At 38.2% G+C, this 16,942-nt stretch overlaps 1 protein-coding gene across 3 annotated transcripts in view; it reads right to left on the bottom strand.

Moving 5' to 3' along the window:
• Positions 12,388 to 16,942, bottom strand: part of TTC29 (tetratricopeptide repeat domain 29) — a 235,139-nt gene continuing 230,584 nt past the window's right edge. For all 3 annotated transcript variants that reach the window (XM_021101529.1, XM_021101528.1, XM_021101531.1), the window contains 2 exons: positions 13,434 to 13,503; positions 12,388 to 12,845 (listed from right to left, as the gene is read on the bottom strand). In XM_021101529.1, the coding sequence (XP_020957188.1) occupies positions 12,842 to 12,845; positions 13,434 to 13,503 (74 nt within the window). In that variant the 3' untranslated portion in view covers positions 12,388 to 12,841. The remainder of the gene's footprint in view (positions 12,846 to 13,433; positions 13,504 to 16,942) is intronic.

Raw genomic sequence — 16,942 nt, 5'->3', positions numbered from 1 at the left:
GCTTTGCATGTTGCTGTCCAGGTTTCCCAGCAATGCTTGCTGAATACACTTTCTTTTTCCCATTTGATGTTCTTGCCTCCCTTGTCAAAGATTAATTGACCATAGGTGTCAGGGTTTATTTCCGGATTCTCTATTCTGTTCCATTGGTCTGTCTGTCTGTTTTGATACCAGTACCACACTGTTTTGATGACTGTGGCTTTGTAGTATTTCTTGAAGTCTGGGTGAGTTATGCCTCCTGCTTGGTTTTTGTTTCTCAGGATTGCTTTGGCGATTCTGGGTCTTTTGTGGTTCCATATAAATGTTTGGATTGTTTGTTCTAGTTCTGTGAACAATGTCATGGGTAATTTGATAGGGATTGCATTGAATCTGTAGATTGCTTTGGGTAGTATGGCCATTTTCACAATATTGATTTTCCCAATCCAGGAACATGGAATATCTTTCCATTTCTTTACATCTTCTTTGATTTCTTTGATTAAAGTTTTATAGTTCTCGGCATATAGGTCCTTTACCTCTTTGGTCAGGTGTATTCCGAGGTATTTGATTTTGTGAGGTACAATTTTAAAAGGTATCGTATTTTTATATTCCTTTTCTAATGTTTCATTGCTGGTATACAGAAATGCAACTGACTTCTGAATGTTCATCTTATATCCTGCCACTTTGCTGAATTTATTAATCAGTTCAAGGAGTTTTGGGGTTGAGTCCTTAGGGTTTTCTAGGTATAGTATCATATCATCTGCATACAGTGACAGTTTGATCTCTTCTCTTCCTATATGGATGCCTTTTATTTCTTTTGTTTGTCTAATTGCTGTGGCTAAGACTTCCAAAACGATGTTGAAGAGCAGTGGTGAGAGTGGGCATCCCTGTATTGTTCCCGATTTGAGTGAGAAGGCTTTCAGTTTTTCCCCATTGAGTATTATATTTGCTGTGGGTTTATCATAAATGGCTTTGATTATATTCAGGAATGTTCCCTCTATACCCAGTTTGGCGAGGGTCTTGATCATGAATGGATGTTGAACTTTGTCAAATGCTTTTTCTGCGTCTATTGAGACGATCATATGATTTTTGACCTTTTTTTTGTTAATGTGGTGTATGATGCTGATTGATTTGCGTATGTTGAACCATCCTTGTGAACCTGGGATGAACCCAACCTGGTCATGGTGTATAATTTTTTTGGTATGTTGTTGGATTCGGTTGGCTAAGATTTTGTTGAGAATTTTTGCATCTATATTCATCAATGATATTGGGCGATAGTTTTCTTTTTTGGTGGTATCTCTGCCTGGTTTTGGAATGAGGGTGATGGTGGCCTCATAGAATGTCTTTTGGAGTATTCCTTCTTCTTCAACCTTTTGAAAGAGTTTAAGGAGGATGGGCACCAATTCCTCTTTATATGTTTGATAGAATTCACCTGTGAAGCCATCTGGTCCTGGACTTTTATTTGTAGGGAGTGATTTTATGACCTCTTCAATTTCATTTCTAGTGATCAGTCTGTTCAGTTGGTCTGTTTCTTCTTGATTCAGTTTTGGCAGGCTGTAAGATTCTAGAAAATTTTCCATTTCTTCCAGATTGTCAAACTTGTTGCCATACAGTTGTTCATAGTATTCTCTTATGGTTTTTTGTATTTCTGCTGTATCCGTTGTGATTTCTCCTTTTTCATTTATAATTTTGGTTATTTGGTTTCTTTCTCTCCTCTTTTTAGTGAGTCTGGCCAGGGGTTTGTCAATTTTGTTGACCTTTTCAAAGAACCAGCTCTTGGTTTTATTAATTTTCTCTATTGTTTTTTGAGTCTCTATTTTATTGATTGCTTCTTTGATCTTTATAATTTCCTTCCTTCTGCTGACTTTAGGACTTTTTTGTTCTTCTTTTTCTAATTCGTTTAGGTGGAGGGTTAAGTTGTCAATTTGGGATCTTTCTTCTTTTTTGAGAAAGGCCTGGATTGCTATAAATTTCCCTCTGAGCACTGCTTTCGCAGCATCCCATAGGTTTTGAGAGGTTGTGTCTTCATTATCATTTGTTTCAAGGTAGTTTTTAATTTCCTTCTTGATTTCCTCATTGACCCATTGGTTTTTTAGTAGCATGTTGTTGAGTCTCCATGTAGTAGGTTTTTTCTCTCTGCTTTTCCCATGGTTGATTTCTAATTTCATGGCACTGTGGTCAGAGAAGATACTTGAGATAATTTCTACACTCCTAAATTTATTGAGATTCGCTTTGTGTCCCAATATGTGGTCGATTCTTGAGAATGTTCCATGAGCATTTGAGAAGAATGTGTATTCTGATTTTTTTGGATGTAGTGTCCTGAAGATATCAATTAAGTCTAACTTTTCTATTGTTTCCTTTAGGATCTCTGTTGCTTTATTGGTTTTCTGTCTAGAGGATCTGTCCATTGATGTGAGGGGGGTATTTAGGTCTCCTACTAGGATTGTATTCTCATCAATATCTCCCTTTATGTCTGTTAATATTTGTTGTATGTATCTGAGTGCTCCTATATTTGGGGCATATATGTTGATGATAGTAACATCCTCTCCTTGGATGGATCCCTTAATCATTAAATAGTGTCCTTCTTTGTCTTTCTTTATGTCTTTTGTTTTAAAGTCTATTTTGTCTGATATGAGCGTTGCAACTCCTGCTTTTCTGTCATGTCTATTGGCGTGAAATATTTTTCCCCACCCTTTCACTTTCAATCTATATGTATCTTTTGTCCTAAGGTGAGTTTCTTGTAGGCAGCATATTGAAGGTTTTTGCCTTTTTATCCACTCAGCCACTCTGTGTCTTTTGATTGGGGCATTCAGTCCATTGACATTTAAGGTGATAATTGATAGATGATTATTTATTGCTATTTGAACCTCGTGTTCCAGTTGATTCTATGGTTCTCCATTCTTCCTTTTTTTTTTTTTTGGTTGGATGGTCTCCTGTTGTTATCTGCTTGAGTGTATTTATTTTTTCATTTTTTGCAAATGCAATATTTGGTTTTGGCTTGTGGTTGCCCTGTTTTTTAAGTATGCTAACCCCTTCCCATAATTGTGTGTTTTAGCCTGATAGTCCTGTAAGTTCAAACACTTCATTACTATATTAAAATTAAGAAGAGAGACATACATATAAACAAAAAGGGTTATTTACCTCCTGACATCCCTTGCCCACATTTTATGGTTTTGATGACTCTTTTTAATTTTTTTCTTTTTAATTTTATTTTGTTTGAAGCATGTTCATGATTAAATCTGTATGCTGGCTTATTTGAGTGACTGCTCTCTGATTGCAGTTTCCTCAGTCCTAGTTCTTCCTCTTCTTCTTTTTTTTTTCTTTTCTTTTTTCTTCCCTTTCCTTCCTTTCTTTTTGGTTTAGAGAAGCCCTTTCAATATTTCCTTTAACCTGGGTTTTGTGTTGCTGTATTCTTTAAGTTTTTGTTTGTTGGGAAAAATTTTTATTTACCCTTCTATTTTAAATGATATTCTTGCTGGATAGAGTATTCTAGGTTGCATATTTTTTCCTTTTAGCACTTTAAGTATCTCTTGCCATTCCCTCCTGGCCTGTAGTGTTTCTGTAGAGAAATCAGCTGATATTCTTATGGGGGTTCCCTTGTAGGTAACATTCTGTTTTTCTCTTGCTGCCTTTAGGATCCTCTCTTTATCACTAACTTTTGCCATTTTTATTATGATGTGTCTTGGTGTGGGTCTGTTTGGGTTCAGTTTGTTTGGGGCTCTCTGTGCTTCTTGTATCTTGAATCCAGTATCCTTTAGATTTGGGAAGTTTCCAGCAATAATTTCTTCAAATATATTTTCCATCCCCTTATCTTTTTCTACTCCTTCTGGAATTCCTATTATGCGTAGATTGGCCCGCTTTATATTGGGAGTGTTCTAATTTCATTCTTTTCCATGTGGCTGTCCAGTTTTCCCAGCACCATTTATTGAACAAGCTGTCCTTTCTCTATTGTATTTTCTTGCCTCCTTTGTCATAGATGAGTTGGCTGTAGGTGCGTGGGTTTAATTCTGGGCTTTCTATCCTGTTCCACTGATCTGTATTTCTGTCTTTGTGGCAGTACCATATGGTTTTGATGACTGTTGCTTTGTAGTATAGTCTGAAGTCTGGGAGCCTGATTCCTCCAGCTCCATTTTTCTTTTTCAGGATATCTTTGACTCTTCTGGGTCTTTTGTGCTTCCAAGCAAACATTGAAATATTTTGTTCGAGTTATGTGAAAAATGTCCTTGGTAATTTGATAGGGATTGCATTGAATCTGTATATTGCCTTAGGTAGTATAGTCATTTTGATAATACTAACTCTTCCAATCCATGTGCTTGGTGTATCTTTCCATCTATTTGTGTCATCTTTGATTTCTTTCATCAGTGGCTTGTAGTTTTCAGAGTACAGGTCTTTTGTCTCTTTAGGTAGGTTTACTCCTAGGTATTTTATTCTTTTGGATGTGATGATAAATGGGATTGCTTCCCTAATTTCTCTTTCTGCTCTTTCATTGTTAGTGTATAGAAATGCTATCGATTTCTGTGTATTAATTTTGTATCCTGCAACTTTGCCAAATTCATGGATGAGCTCTAGCAGTCTTCTGGTAGAGTCTTTAGGATTCTCTAGGTATAGTATCATGTCATATGCAAATACTGATCGTTTTACTTCTTCCTTTCCAATTTGGATTCCTTTTATCTCTTTTACTTCTCTGATTGCCTTGGCTAGGACTTCCAAAACTGTTTTGAAGAGTAGTGGTGAGAGTGGGCATCCTTATCTTGTTCCTGATCTCAGAGGGAATTCTTTTAGCTTTTCACCATTGAGAATGATGTTTGCTGTGGGTTTGTCATATATGGCCTTGATTAGGTTGAGGTAGGTTCCCACTATGCCCACTTTCTGAAGGGTTTTTATCAGAAATGGGTGTTGGATTTTGTCAAAGGCTTTTTCCGCGTCTATTGAGAGGATCATATGGTTTTTATTCTTCAGTTTGTTAATGTGGCATATCATACTGATGGATTTGTGGATATTGAAGAACCCTTGCATCCCTGGGATAAATCCCACTTGATCATAATGTACAATCCCTTTGATGTATTGTTGGATGTGGTTTGCTAGTATTTTGTTGAGGATTTTTACATTGATGTTCATCAGTGAAATTGGCCTGTAGTTTTCTTTTTTTGTGGTATATTTGTCTGGTTTTGGTACCAGGGTGATGGTGGCCTCATAGAATGAGTGTGGGAGTATCTCTTCCTCTGCAATTTTTGGAAATAGTTTCAGAAGGAGAGGTGTTAGCTCTTCTCTAAATGTTTGATAGAATTTGCCTGTGAAGCCATCTGATCCTGGACTTTTGTTTGTTGGAAGTTTTTAAATCACAGTTTCAATTTCAGTTCTTGTGATGGGTCCATTCATCTTTTCTATTTCATCTTGGTTTAGTCTTGGAAGATTGTACTTTTCCAAGAATTTGTCCATTTCTTCTAGGTTTCTCCATTTTATTGGCATATAGTTGCATATAGTAGTCTCTTATGATCCTTTGTATTTCTGTGATTCCATTGTTACTTCTCCTTTTTCATTTCTAATTTTATTGATTTGAGTTCTCTCTCTCTTTTTTTCTTGATAAGTCTGGCTAAGGGTTTATCAATTTTGTTGATCTTTTCAAAGAATCAGCTTTTCATTTTAATGATCTTTTCTTGGTTTTCTTTGTTTCTATTTCATTGATTTCTGCTCTGGTCGTTATGATTTCTTTCCTTCTACTAACTTTAGGTCTTGTCTGTTCTCTCTTGAGCTGCTTTAGAGTAAAGTTACTTGTTTATTTGGGCTTTTTCTTGTTTCCTGAGGTGGGCTTGTATTGCTATAAACTTCCCTCTTAGAACGGCTTTTGCTGCATCCCATAGGTTTTGGAGTGTTGTATCTTCGTTGTCATTTGCTTCTAGGTTTTTTTTTTTTTTGTCTTTTTGCTATTTCTTGGGCCGCTCCCTCGGCATATGGAGGTTCCCAGGCTAGGGGTCTAATCGGAGCTGTAGCCACCAGCCTATGCCAGAGCCACAGCAACGCAGGATCCGAGCCGCATCTGTGACCTACACCTCAGCTCACGGCAACGCCAGATCGTTAACCCACTGAGCAAGGGCAGGGACCGAACCCGCAACTTCATGGTTCCTAGTCGGATTCGTTAACCACTGCGCCACGACGGGAACTGCTATTTTTTAATTTACTCTGATATCTTCAGTGATCCATTGGTTGTTTAGTAGCATGTTGTTTAGTCTCCACATGTTTGTGTTGTTTGCAGATTTTTTCTTGTTGTTAATTTCCAGTCATATAGTGTTGTGGTCAGAAAAGATGCTTGATATGATTTCAATTTTCTTAAAGTTACCGAAGTTGGATTTGTACCCAGGATGTGATCCATCTTAGAGAATGTTCTATGTGCACTTGAGAAGAATGTGTATTCTGTTGCTTTTGGATGGAATCTCCTATAAATATCTATGAAGTCCATCTGGTTTAATGCATCATTCAGGGCCTGTGTTTCCTTATTGATTTTCTGTCTGGATGATCTGTCCATTGCTGTAAGTGGGGTGTTAAAGTCCCCCACTATGATTGTGTTATTGTCAATTTCTCCTTTTAAGGTTGTTAGCAGTTGCCCTATATATTGTGGTGAACCTGTGTTGGGTGCGTAGATATTTAAAATTGTTATATCTACTTCTTGGATTGATCCTTTTATCATTATGTAATGACCTTCTTTGTCCCTTAAAATATTCTTCTTTTTAACATCTATTTTGTCTGATATGGGTATTGCTACTCCAGCTTTCTTTTGATCCCTGTTTGCATGAAATATTTTTCTTCCATTCTCTCACTTTCAATTTGTATGTGTCCCTAGAAGTTAAGTGGGTCTCTTGAAGACAGCATATATATGCTTCTTGTTTTTGTATTAATTCAGCCAGTCTATGTCTTTTGGATGGGGCATTTAGTCCGTTAACATGTAAGGTAATTATTGATATGTGTGCTCTTTTTTTTTTTTGTTGTTGTTGTCTTTTTGCTATTTCTTGGGCCGCTCCAGCGGCATATGGAGGTTCCCAGGCTAGGGGTCCAATCGGAGCTGTAGCCACAGGCCTACACCAGAGCCACAGCAACTCAGGATCCGAGCCGCGTCTGCAACCTACACCACAGCTCACGGCAACGCCAGATCGTTAACCCACTGAGCAAGGGCAGGGACCAATCCCGCAACCTCATGGTTCCTAGTTGGATTCGTTAACCACTGTGCCACGACCGGAACTCCGATATGTGTGTTCTTATTGCCATTTTATTAATTGCTTTGGATTTGGTTTTGTTGCTCTTTCTTCTTCCCTTGTTCTCTCCTCTTCTGGTTTGATGACTATCTTTAGTGTTGTATTTGAGTTGATTTTTCTATGTTTGTGTATCAATTGTAGATTTTTGGTTTGCAGTTATTTTGAAGTTTTGATATAAGAGTCTATATGTATATGAGATTGTTTTAAGTTGTTGTTCTCTTAATTGTAAATTCATTTCCAGGGTCCTGCATTTGTACCCACCTCTTCTCATGATTTCTGATTTTGGTGGTATAATTGTGCATGGATGATTTTGTATCTTTACTGTATATATACCTTTACTGGTGAGCCTTGTCGTTTGTGGAATTTTGTTTCCTGTTGCTGTCTTGTCTTTTCTGCCTAGAGAAGTTCCTTTAGCATTTGTTGTAAGGCTGGCTTATTGTTGCTGAATTCTCTCAACTTTTGCTTATCTGTGAAGGTTTTGATTTCTCCTTCAAATCTGAATGAGAGCCTTGCTGGGTAAAGTCATCTTGGTTGGAGGTTTTTTCCTTTCATCATGTTACGTATGTCATGCCACTCCCTTCTGGCCTGCAGAGTTTCTGCTGAAAAATCTGCCAATAACCTTATCGGGGTTCCCTTGCATGTTACTTGATTCTTTTCCCTAGCTGCTTTCAAGATTTTCTCTTTGTCTTTAATTTTGGTCAGTTTGATTAATATGTGTCTCGGTGTATTCCTCCTCCTTGGGTTTATTTTATATGGTACTCATTGTGCTTCCTGGATTTGAGTGAGTGGTTCCTTTCCCATGTGAGGGAAGTTTTCGACTATTATCTCTTGGAATATTTTTTCTGTCCCCTTCTCTCTCTCTTCTCCTTCTGACACCCCTGTAATACGGATGTTGGTGCGTTTAATGTTGTCCCAGAGTTCCCTGAGCCTCTCTTCAATTGTTTTCAATCTTTTTTCTCTTTTCTGTTCTGCCTCCATAATTTCCACTAATCTGTCCTCCACCTCGCTTATTTGTTCTTCTGCCTCCTGTATTCTGCTGTTAGCTGCTTCTAGTGAGTTTTTTTTATTTCAGTTACTGTATTTTGCATCTCTTCTTGTTTATGTTTTATATCTTGTATCTCTTTGGTCGGTGTTTCCTGTAAGTTATCCATCTTTGCCTCCAGTTTATTTCCAATGTCTTGCATCATCTTCAGCATCAACAGTCTACAGTCTTTTTCCTGGAGGCTGACAATCTCCTCATTGCTTAGCTGTTTTTCTGGGGTTTTTCTTTTCTCCCTCATCTGAGTTATAGTTCTCTGTCTTTTCATTTTTATAGGTTTTTGGTGTGGTGACCTTCTTACAGATAATAGAGTTGTAGCCTCTCTTACTTCTGGTGTCTGCCCCCCTTGTGGCTGAAACTGGTAGGAGGCTTGCTGTAGGCTTCCTGATGGGAGGGGCTGATGCCTGCCCACTGGTAGGTGGAGCTGATTCTAGTCCCTCTGGTGGGTGGGGCTTAGTCTCTGGATGGGATTCGAGGCAGCTGTGTGCCTGAGGGGTCTTTAGGTAGCCTGTTTACTGAGGGGCAGGGCAGGGCTGTGATGTGATCCCACCTGGATTGGTGTTTGCCCTGGGGCTTCTCAGCAGCTGACTGACAGGTGGGGCCATATTTTCCCAAAATGGCCACCTCCAGAGAAAGGTAGCTGCTGAATATTCCCAAGAGCTTTGCCTTCAATGTCCTTCCCTCAGAACAAGCCACATTCACTCCTGTTTTCCCAGGAGATCCTCCAAGAACTGCAGTCAGGTTTGACCCAGATTCCTGTGGAGACCTTGCTTTGCTCTGGGACCTAGTGCACGTGCAAGTCTGTGTGCGCCTCTTAAGAATGGGGTCTCCATTTCCCTCAGTCCCGTGGAGCTCTGTACACGAGCCCCACTGGCCTTCAATGCCAGATGCTCCAGGGGCTCTTTGTCCCAGTGCCAGATCCCAGCACATGAGGGTTTGATGTGGGGCTCAGAACTCTCACTCCTGTAGGTGAGTCTCTGTGAACCAGTTCGTTTTCCGTCTGTGGGGCTTCCCACCTGGGAGGTATGGGGTTGTTTATATTGGGAATCACCCCTCATACCTTTTGATGTGGCCTCCTCTTTTTCTTCTGGAGTAGGATATCTTTTTGAAGGTTTCTGGTCCATTTGGGTGGAGATTGCTCAGTTTTTAGTTGTGAATTTTGTTGTTTTTAGGAGAGAAGTTGAGCTCCAGTCCTTCTATTCTGCCATCTTGATCCCATCCTAGTCCATTTATATTTATAGTAAGTAGTGATAGATATAGTTTTTTTGTTTGCTTTTTTTTTTTTTTTTTGCCTGCTGTTGCAGCGGCTTGATATGGGTTCTTATTTCGTAGACCAGGGTTTGAACCCAGGCTGCAACAGTGAAAGTGCTGAGTCCTAGCCACTAGACCACTAGGGAACTCCCATAGGTATGGTTTTATTACTACTTTCAATTTTTTTTTTCCTCTTGCTTTTTAGGGCCACACCCATGGCATATGGAGGTTCCCAGGCTAGGGGTTCTAATCGGAGTTGTAGCTGCTGGCCTACACCACAGCCACAGCAACGCCAGATCCGAGCCGCATCTGTAACCTACACTACAGCTCATGGCAACACCAGATCTTTAACCCACTGAGCGAGGCCACGGATTGACCTGCAACCTCATGGTTCCTAGTCGGATTTCTACTGCACCATGAAGGGAACTCCCATTTAAAAAATTGTTTTCTGTTTTATAAACCCTGTCTCCTCTTGTTGTCTTCCTTCATCATTTGATGATTTTCTGTAGTAATATGTTTAGATTTCTTTCTCTTTTGTGTATTTACTATGGGTTTTTGCTTTCCGGTTACCATGAAGTTTACATAAAACATCTTACATCTATAAAAGTCTGTTTTAAGCTAATAAGTTCAAATGCTATGCTCTGATCCTTTTCCAGTTAAGCTGTTTTTCTCTTTTTCTTCTTTTCCTTTCTTCTTCCTCTCCTCTTATTTTTAGAAAATCAATTATTTGTGTTTATAAGCTTTTTTGTTGTTTTCAATCCTCCTGCTCTGTCATTGGTCTTTTAATTTTGTTAACTTTTCACTACATGAATATTTTTTAATATAGCCACACATGTTGTAGTCTTTGTTTTTTCTGCACCTGACACTGATTTTTGAATTAGGAAGGCATTGTCTGATCCAAGTTTAGAAACAATCCTTTCTGTTTGATTCTGGTTTATTTCTAATTGTATTTGATTAGATGGTGTGAGATAAATAATGCATTATAGATTTTGTTCCTATATAGATAACTAGTAGTTTCAGCATGTTTATTTTTTATTTGTTTTATTTTTGAACAGCATGTTTATTACATGTGCCATCCTTTTCTAATTGTTTTGAATTAGAATGTAGTTATCATAAACTACATTTTTAATACAATTTGGGTTGTTTCTGAATGCTATTTTCTGTTCTATTGATCTGTTTGTCTGTTCTTGACCAGCACCACCCTTTTAAATGACTGTTTCTTGATAAACTAGGAAATTTATGGAAAAAGGAGTCCTGGTGATCACTATACACAATGTTAAAAGATAAACTGAGACATTTGAAAAATTTGAAGAGTTGTTTGAGAAAACCAATGTAAATCAGGCAGTCGTGCCAAACTAGAAATGGTTAGGAACTCACCACTGATAGGCACCTGGGATTCCCTTAAAGAGTTAAACATACTTTAACTCTAATTGTAGGGCAAAACTGACATGGAAGTCTCTGGATATGGCAGAATAATAATTCAGGAATCAGTGATGCTATGGAAATTGGTTCTGTTGATTCAATAAACAACAAAGGATAACTTTTATTTGTCCATTTACCTCATCTGTGGTTTTTGGTATTTGTGCTTTATTACCTCCTTGGACAGACTGTGGATGCTTCGCTGTTCTGTGGAGGCAGCGTGACTCCACATGCAGTATTCTAGGGTCAGTATGCAAACTTCAGTCAAGAGCAATTCAAAGGAACCAAAGTTAAAGTGTCTATTGACAAAGTTAAGCAGGAGTAAGTCTTTATTTTTGCTAAAGTACTTCATTTATGGATTTCCCTGGACCTGCAAATCTCTAGAAATTACACATATACTTATTTCAGCAATGTCTTCTCAATTGGTAGGGCACATTAAGGAAGGGGCCTACGACCGAAGGATTTTCATAGTCTATTAAAATTGGTAGGGACACATTATATACCATCAGCTAGAAGTATCATAAAATATACTTTTACACAGTGTAATGTTGTAATATAATAAGAAATATATATGAGGTCTTCATCTTTGGTTCTGGTACAGAGCTCCTGATATACATAGAGTATATAGCTCCTATATACATAGAGTCTCTGGAAAATTAAAGAGTTCTAGAGAGATGAATACAGATGAAAGGAGAATCTTTTGTTGTTAATAACAAGATACTTACAACCATACTGGAATTTATGTTAATAAAGTGACTTTTTGGAATGTCCATACAATGGGGGGCTGGTTGCCAGGGGAGCCAATCATGTCATTAGAGTGCTGAACTACATCTTGACCTCTGAGGAGGGAGAAGCTGGAGTTGAGTTAATCACCAAGCATCAATGATTTAACCAATCATGCCTGGGTACTAAAGCCTCCATAAAAACCCTAACTGAAAAGCATCTGTGTTAGTGAATGAATTGAGGTGGTCAGAGGGGGCTGCACCCCAGGATGGCATGGAAGCTTGGTGTCCCTTCCCCTATGCCTTGCCTTATACTTCTGTTTGCTCACCTATATCTTCTATTTTGTTCTCTGGAATAAAATAGGAAATCTAAGTTACCTGTTTCCCTGAGTTCTCTGAGCTGTTAGAGCAAGTTACTGAAGCAGAGAAGAGGTTTGTGGGGATCCTTGGTTTGTGGCCAACTCAGCCCAAAGTACAAGTGACAAGCTAGGATTTGCCATTGGCACATGAGGTGGGGACAGCCTTGTGGAACTGACCCCTTAATCTGTGCAGTCTGTGCTAACTCCTGGCAGTTAGTGTCAGAATTACCTTAAATTATGACACCCAGTCAGTGTCTGCTGAGAATTGGAGACCTGCTTCCAGTGGAAAAACTCACACATCTGGTGTTAGAAATGGTGTGAGTAGAGGAAACACAGTTTTCCTTTATGTAGGTAAAGCAAACTGTTGTGAACAATGCTTAGCAATATGATAGTCTTTATTGCTTACAATCCTTTTATCCATGTTAAAAAGAATCCCTGGAATTGTAGTAAATCTTCTCCTACCTTTATTCAGCATAGACGTCCTTAAGCTTAAAATGATTTTCTCATTAGACACAACCACATTTTGATCCTATAATAGCACTATTTTTTGGTAGAATAGTGGATAAGAGGAAAATTTTATAGTTTAGTGTATGGATAATTATTGCTTTTTCTAAGCATTTGGGATATATTTTATTTGCATGGATTTAGATATTTTAGACTAAATTTGTAGTAGTTACTTATAATACAAACTCCAGTAAAAACAGTCATAGTTTTATTATAACTCTATCTGTATTATTTGTAACACATTCCTATTACAGGTCTCAAAGGCTAAAGTGATATGATGTATTTCTTCTTGCTTTGTTGTTGAGTCAAAGCTGTTTTTTTGGGCGGTTATCTGGAAATAAGAAATAAAATAAATTATACACTTAAATTTTAAGTAAAAAAACCACTTGCTTTTAAGATATTATAGTTGTCCTTGAACAACATGGATTTGAACTGTGGGAGTCCATGCATGTGTGGACTTTTCAATAGTAAATACTACAGTATTACACAACCTGTGGCTAGGTTTAATCTGTGAATGCAAGACGGAAGATACAGATAAAACATGTATATGGAGGGCTGACTACGAGTTATATGCATATTTTCAACTGTGTGGCGGGTCAGCACCCCTAGCTTCTGGGTTGTTTCAAGAGGTCGACTGTACTTTATTTTCTGTAATTTTCAGACGTTGCTTAAAAGATTAAAAGCACTCAACCTTATATGTTATTTAAATGTACATCTATGTTTTTTTAAAAACAATTTTTTAGTATCAGCTTATCAACTGGATCTGTGGCACAGTGGATAGCGCATTGGACTTCTAGCATTAGCTTATCAAGTGTTAGGTGCAGGTACTTTTGTGTGTGTGTGTTTGGAGAATTACATTCTACTTAGTATCTTGAATAATGTGGATACTTAATAAAAACTTTAACTCCATTTATCATACCCACTGTGTTCTTCTTCCAAATACTCTGAGGTTTGATATAAACCTTCCATTGTGGATCTTCTTGACCCTCCTAAAGAAAAAAAAAAAAGATGTGTATATTGAATGGTTTATCACAAGAACAGTTTACAGATCTTTTGAATTTGAGCCTGGCCATGACTTTTCAGGGAGATCTTCCCTTATCATCTGTGTGATAAATGTATGTGTATCACTTGTGTCACCAGAGCAGATAGTATTGGTCAAAGACGGCCACAGGATCTCTCCCACTCTACATGTTCCTCAGCAGTATGACCTTGGCACTGTTCCTTCAAGAGGTGGTACCCAATTTTCCCAACTTGAAATTGAGTTAGACTTAGAGCTCTTATATAATCAACAGAACGTGGAGGAAGTGATTGCATGACTTCTGAAGCTAAATCAGAAAAGGCTATGCAACCTCTACATAATTCTCTTAAGATGCTTGCTTTGGAGGAAGACAGTTGCCATATAAGAAATCCTATCACCCCGAGACTGCCACCTTGGAGAGGCTGTGTATAGAGGCTCCAGTTGACAGTCCCAGCTGAACCCAGCCTTCAAGCCATCCTGCCAAAGTTCCAGTGTGTGAATGAAGCTGTCTTGGGTCCTTCAAACCAAGCCATCTCTAAGTTGAGTATCATCAATGGGTAACCTCAATTGATGCCTAGTCAGGCCATGTTCAAATTCCTAATTCATAGAGTTCTTGTGATATACGAAATGGCAACTGGGACAGCCACTGTTTGGGGATAAGCTGACCAGTTTAGGCAAAACTCAGAAGGACAATTAATGTGGAATGCAATATAAAGTGTCCAAATAATCAAATAAGAGATGGGAAGTGTATATGTAGAAAGACATGGTAATTTGTTGCTTAACTTTCATCTGCCTTTCTCCTTTTGACTTGAATGCTCTGGGACTTATCTAACAAGATTCTCTTTATTCTTGCTTAAGACAGGCTTCAGTTTCCAGGTCCCTTTCATTTCCTGCATTCCACTTTTTATTTTGTTTTGTTTTTACAACTTTATTTTATTTTTTTTGAAATTTTATATTTTTTACAGAATAAAAATACATACATTTAAGCACAATTATTTTCACACAGATTATTATATCATGGATCTTAAGAAACAGAATGACTCCCTCTGGAGAAGTGGAATGGAAAATATGCCGAGACAAATAGGAAATTTATTCTATACTTTATCCCATTTTGTATGGCTTTCATCTTTACTATTTAGTATTATTTATTACATTTCAGTTTTTCTTTAAAAATTAGCATTATATTAAAATTTTGTATATTACACAACTAGAATTTATAAAGAAGAAAGCCTTATGTACCATTAAATATTTTATATAGCATAATAAAAAGAATAACTGGCAAGAATAACAAAAATAATACACCCTCTGAAAATAAGTAAAATATAAAATGCATAAATTGGTTAAAAAACTGTAACTATATAAATATGTCCTCACAATTTGTTACATCTTATTGATTCTTCAATATAGACATTACACCATTCTAGGTGATGTGATAAATAAGACATTATAGACCTTACATTGTACCATGGAGAGAAATGGTTATTAATAATATAATTGTAGAACTGTATTATTTAATTGTGCAGCTGCGTTATTTAATTATAGTTATCATAAATTCTTTGATGGAGAGGAAATCAGAATCAGTTCTAAGAAGACTTCAGCATTACAAGAATGATGTCAAATGACCCCCTACATGGTGGATTATGCACTTATTTACTCTGAGATATATTCTCTAGAGATTCCTTGTTTGTGTATCAATTGTAGATTTTTGGTTTGCAGTTATTTTGAAGTTTTGATATGAGTCTATATGTATATGAGATTGTTTTAAGTTGTTGGTCTCTAAATTGCAAGTTCATCTCCAGGGTCCTGCATTTGTACCCACCTCTTCTCATGATTTCTGATTTTGGTGGTATAATTGTGCATGGATGATTTTGTATCTTTACTGTATATATACCTTTACTGGTGAGCCTTGTCGTTTGTGGAATTTTGTTTCCTGTTGCTGTCTTGTCTTTTCTGCCTAGAGAAGTTCCTTTAGCATTTGTTGTAAGGCTGGCTTATGTTGCTGAATTCTCTCAACTTTTGCTTATCTGTGAAGGTTTTGATTTCTCCTTCAAATCTGAATGAGAGCCTTGCTGGGTAAAGTCATCTTGGTTGGAGGTTTTTTCCTTTCATCATGTTACGTATGTCATGCCACTCCCTTCTGGCCTGCAGAGTTTCTGCTGAAAAATCTGCCAATAACCTTATCGGGGTTCCCTTGCATGTTACTTGATTCTTTTCCCTAGCTGCTTTCAAGATTTTCTCTTTGTCTTTAATTTTGGTCAGTTTGATTAATATGTGTCTCGGTATATTCCTCCTCCTTGGGTTTATTTTATATGGTACTCATTGTGCTTCCTGGATTTGAGTGAGTGGTTCCTTTCCCATGTGAGGGAAGTTTTCGACTATTATCTCTTGGAATATTTTTTCTGTCCCCTTCTCTCTCTCTTCTCCTTCTGACACCCCTGTAATACGGATGTTGGTGCGTTTAATGTTGTCCCAGAGTTCCCTGAGCCTCTCTTCAATTGTTTTCAATCTTTTTTCTCTTTTCTGTTCTGCCTCCATAATTTCCACTAATCTGTCCTCCACCTCGCTTATTTGTTCTTCTGCCTCCTGTATTCTGCTGTTAGCTGCTTCTAGTGAGTTTTTTTTATTTCAGTTACTGTATTTTGCATCTCTTCTTGTTTATGTTTTATATCTTGTATCTCTTTGGTCGGTGTTTCCTGTAAGTTATCCATCTTTGCCTCCAGTTTATTTCCAATGTCTTGCATCATCTTCAGCATCAACAGTCTACAGTCTTTTTCCTGGAGGCTGACAATCTCCTCATTGCTTAGCTGTTTTTCTGGGGTTTTTCTTTTCTCCCTCATCTGAGTTATAGTTCTCTGTCTTTTCATTTTTATAGGTTTTTGGTGTGGTGACCTTCTTACAGATAATAGAGTTGTAGCCTCTCTTACTTCTGGTGTCTGCCCCCCTTGTGGCTGAAACTGGTAGGAGGCTTGCTGTAGGCTTCCTGATGGGAGGGGCTGATGCCTGCCCACTGGTAGGTGGAGCTGATTCTAGTCCCTCTGGTGGGTGGGGCTTAGTCTCTGGATGGGATTCGAGGCAGCTGTGTGCCTGAGGGGTCTTTAGGTAGCCTGTTTACTGAGGGGCAGGGCAGGGCTGTGATGTGATCCCACCTGGATTGGTGTTTGCCCTGGGGCTTCTCAGCAGCTGACTGACAGGTGGGGCCATATTTTCCCAAAATGGCCACCTCCAGAGAAAGGTAGCTGCTGAATATTCCCAAGAGCTTTGCCTTCAATGTCTTCCCTCAGAACAAGCCACATTCACTCCTGTTTTCCCAGGAGATCCTCCAAGAACTGCAGTCAGGTTTGACCCAGATTCCTGTGGAGACCTTGCTTTGCTCTGGGACCTAGTGCACGTGCAAGTCTGTGTGCGCCTCT

This window comes from Sus scrofa, chromosome 8 (assembly GCF_000003025.6).
Source record: "Sus scrofa isolate TJ Tabasco breed Duroc chromosome 8, Sscrofa11.1, whole genome shotgun sequence".
NCBI lineage: Eukaryota > Metazoa > Chordata > Mammalia > Artiodactyla > Suidae > Sus > Sus scrofa.
The sequence above is the reverse complement of the archived record's forward strand: the minus strand, read 5'-3'. Positions and strand labels throughout refer to the sequence as shown.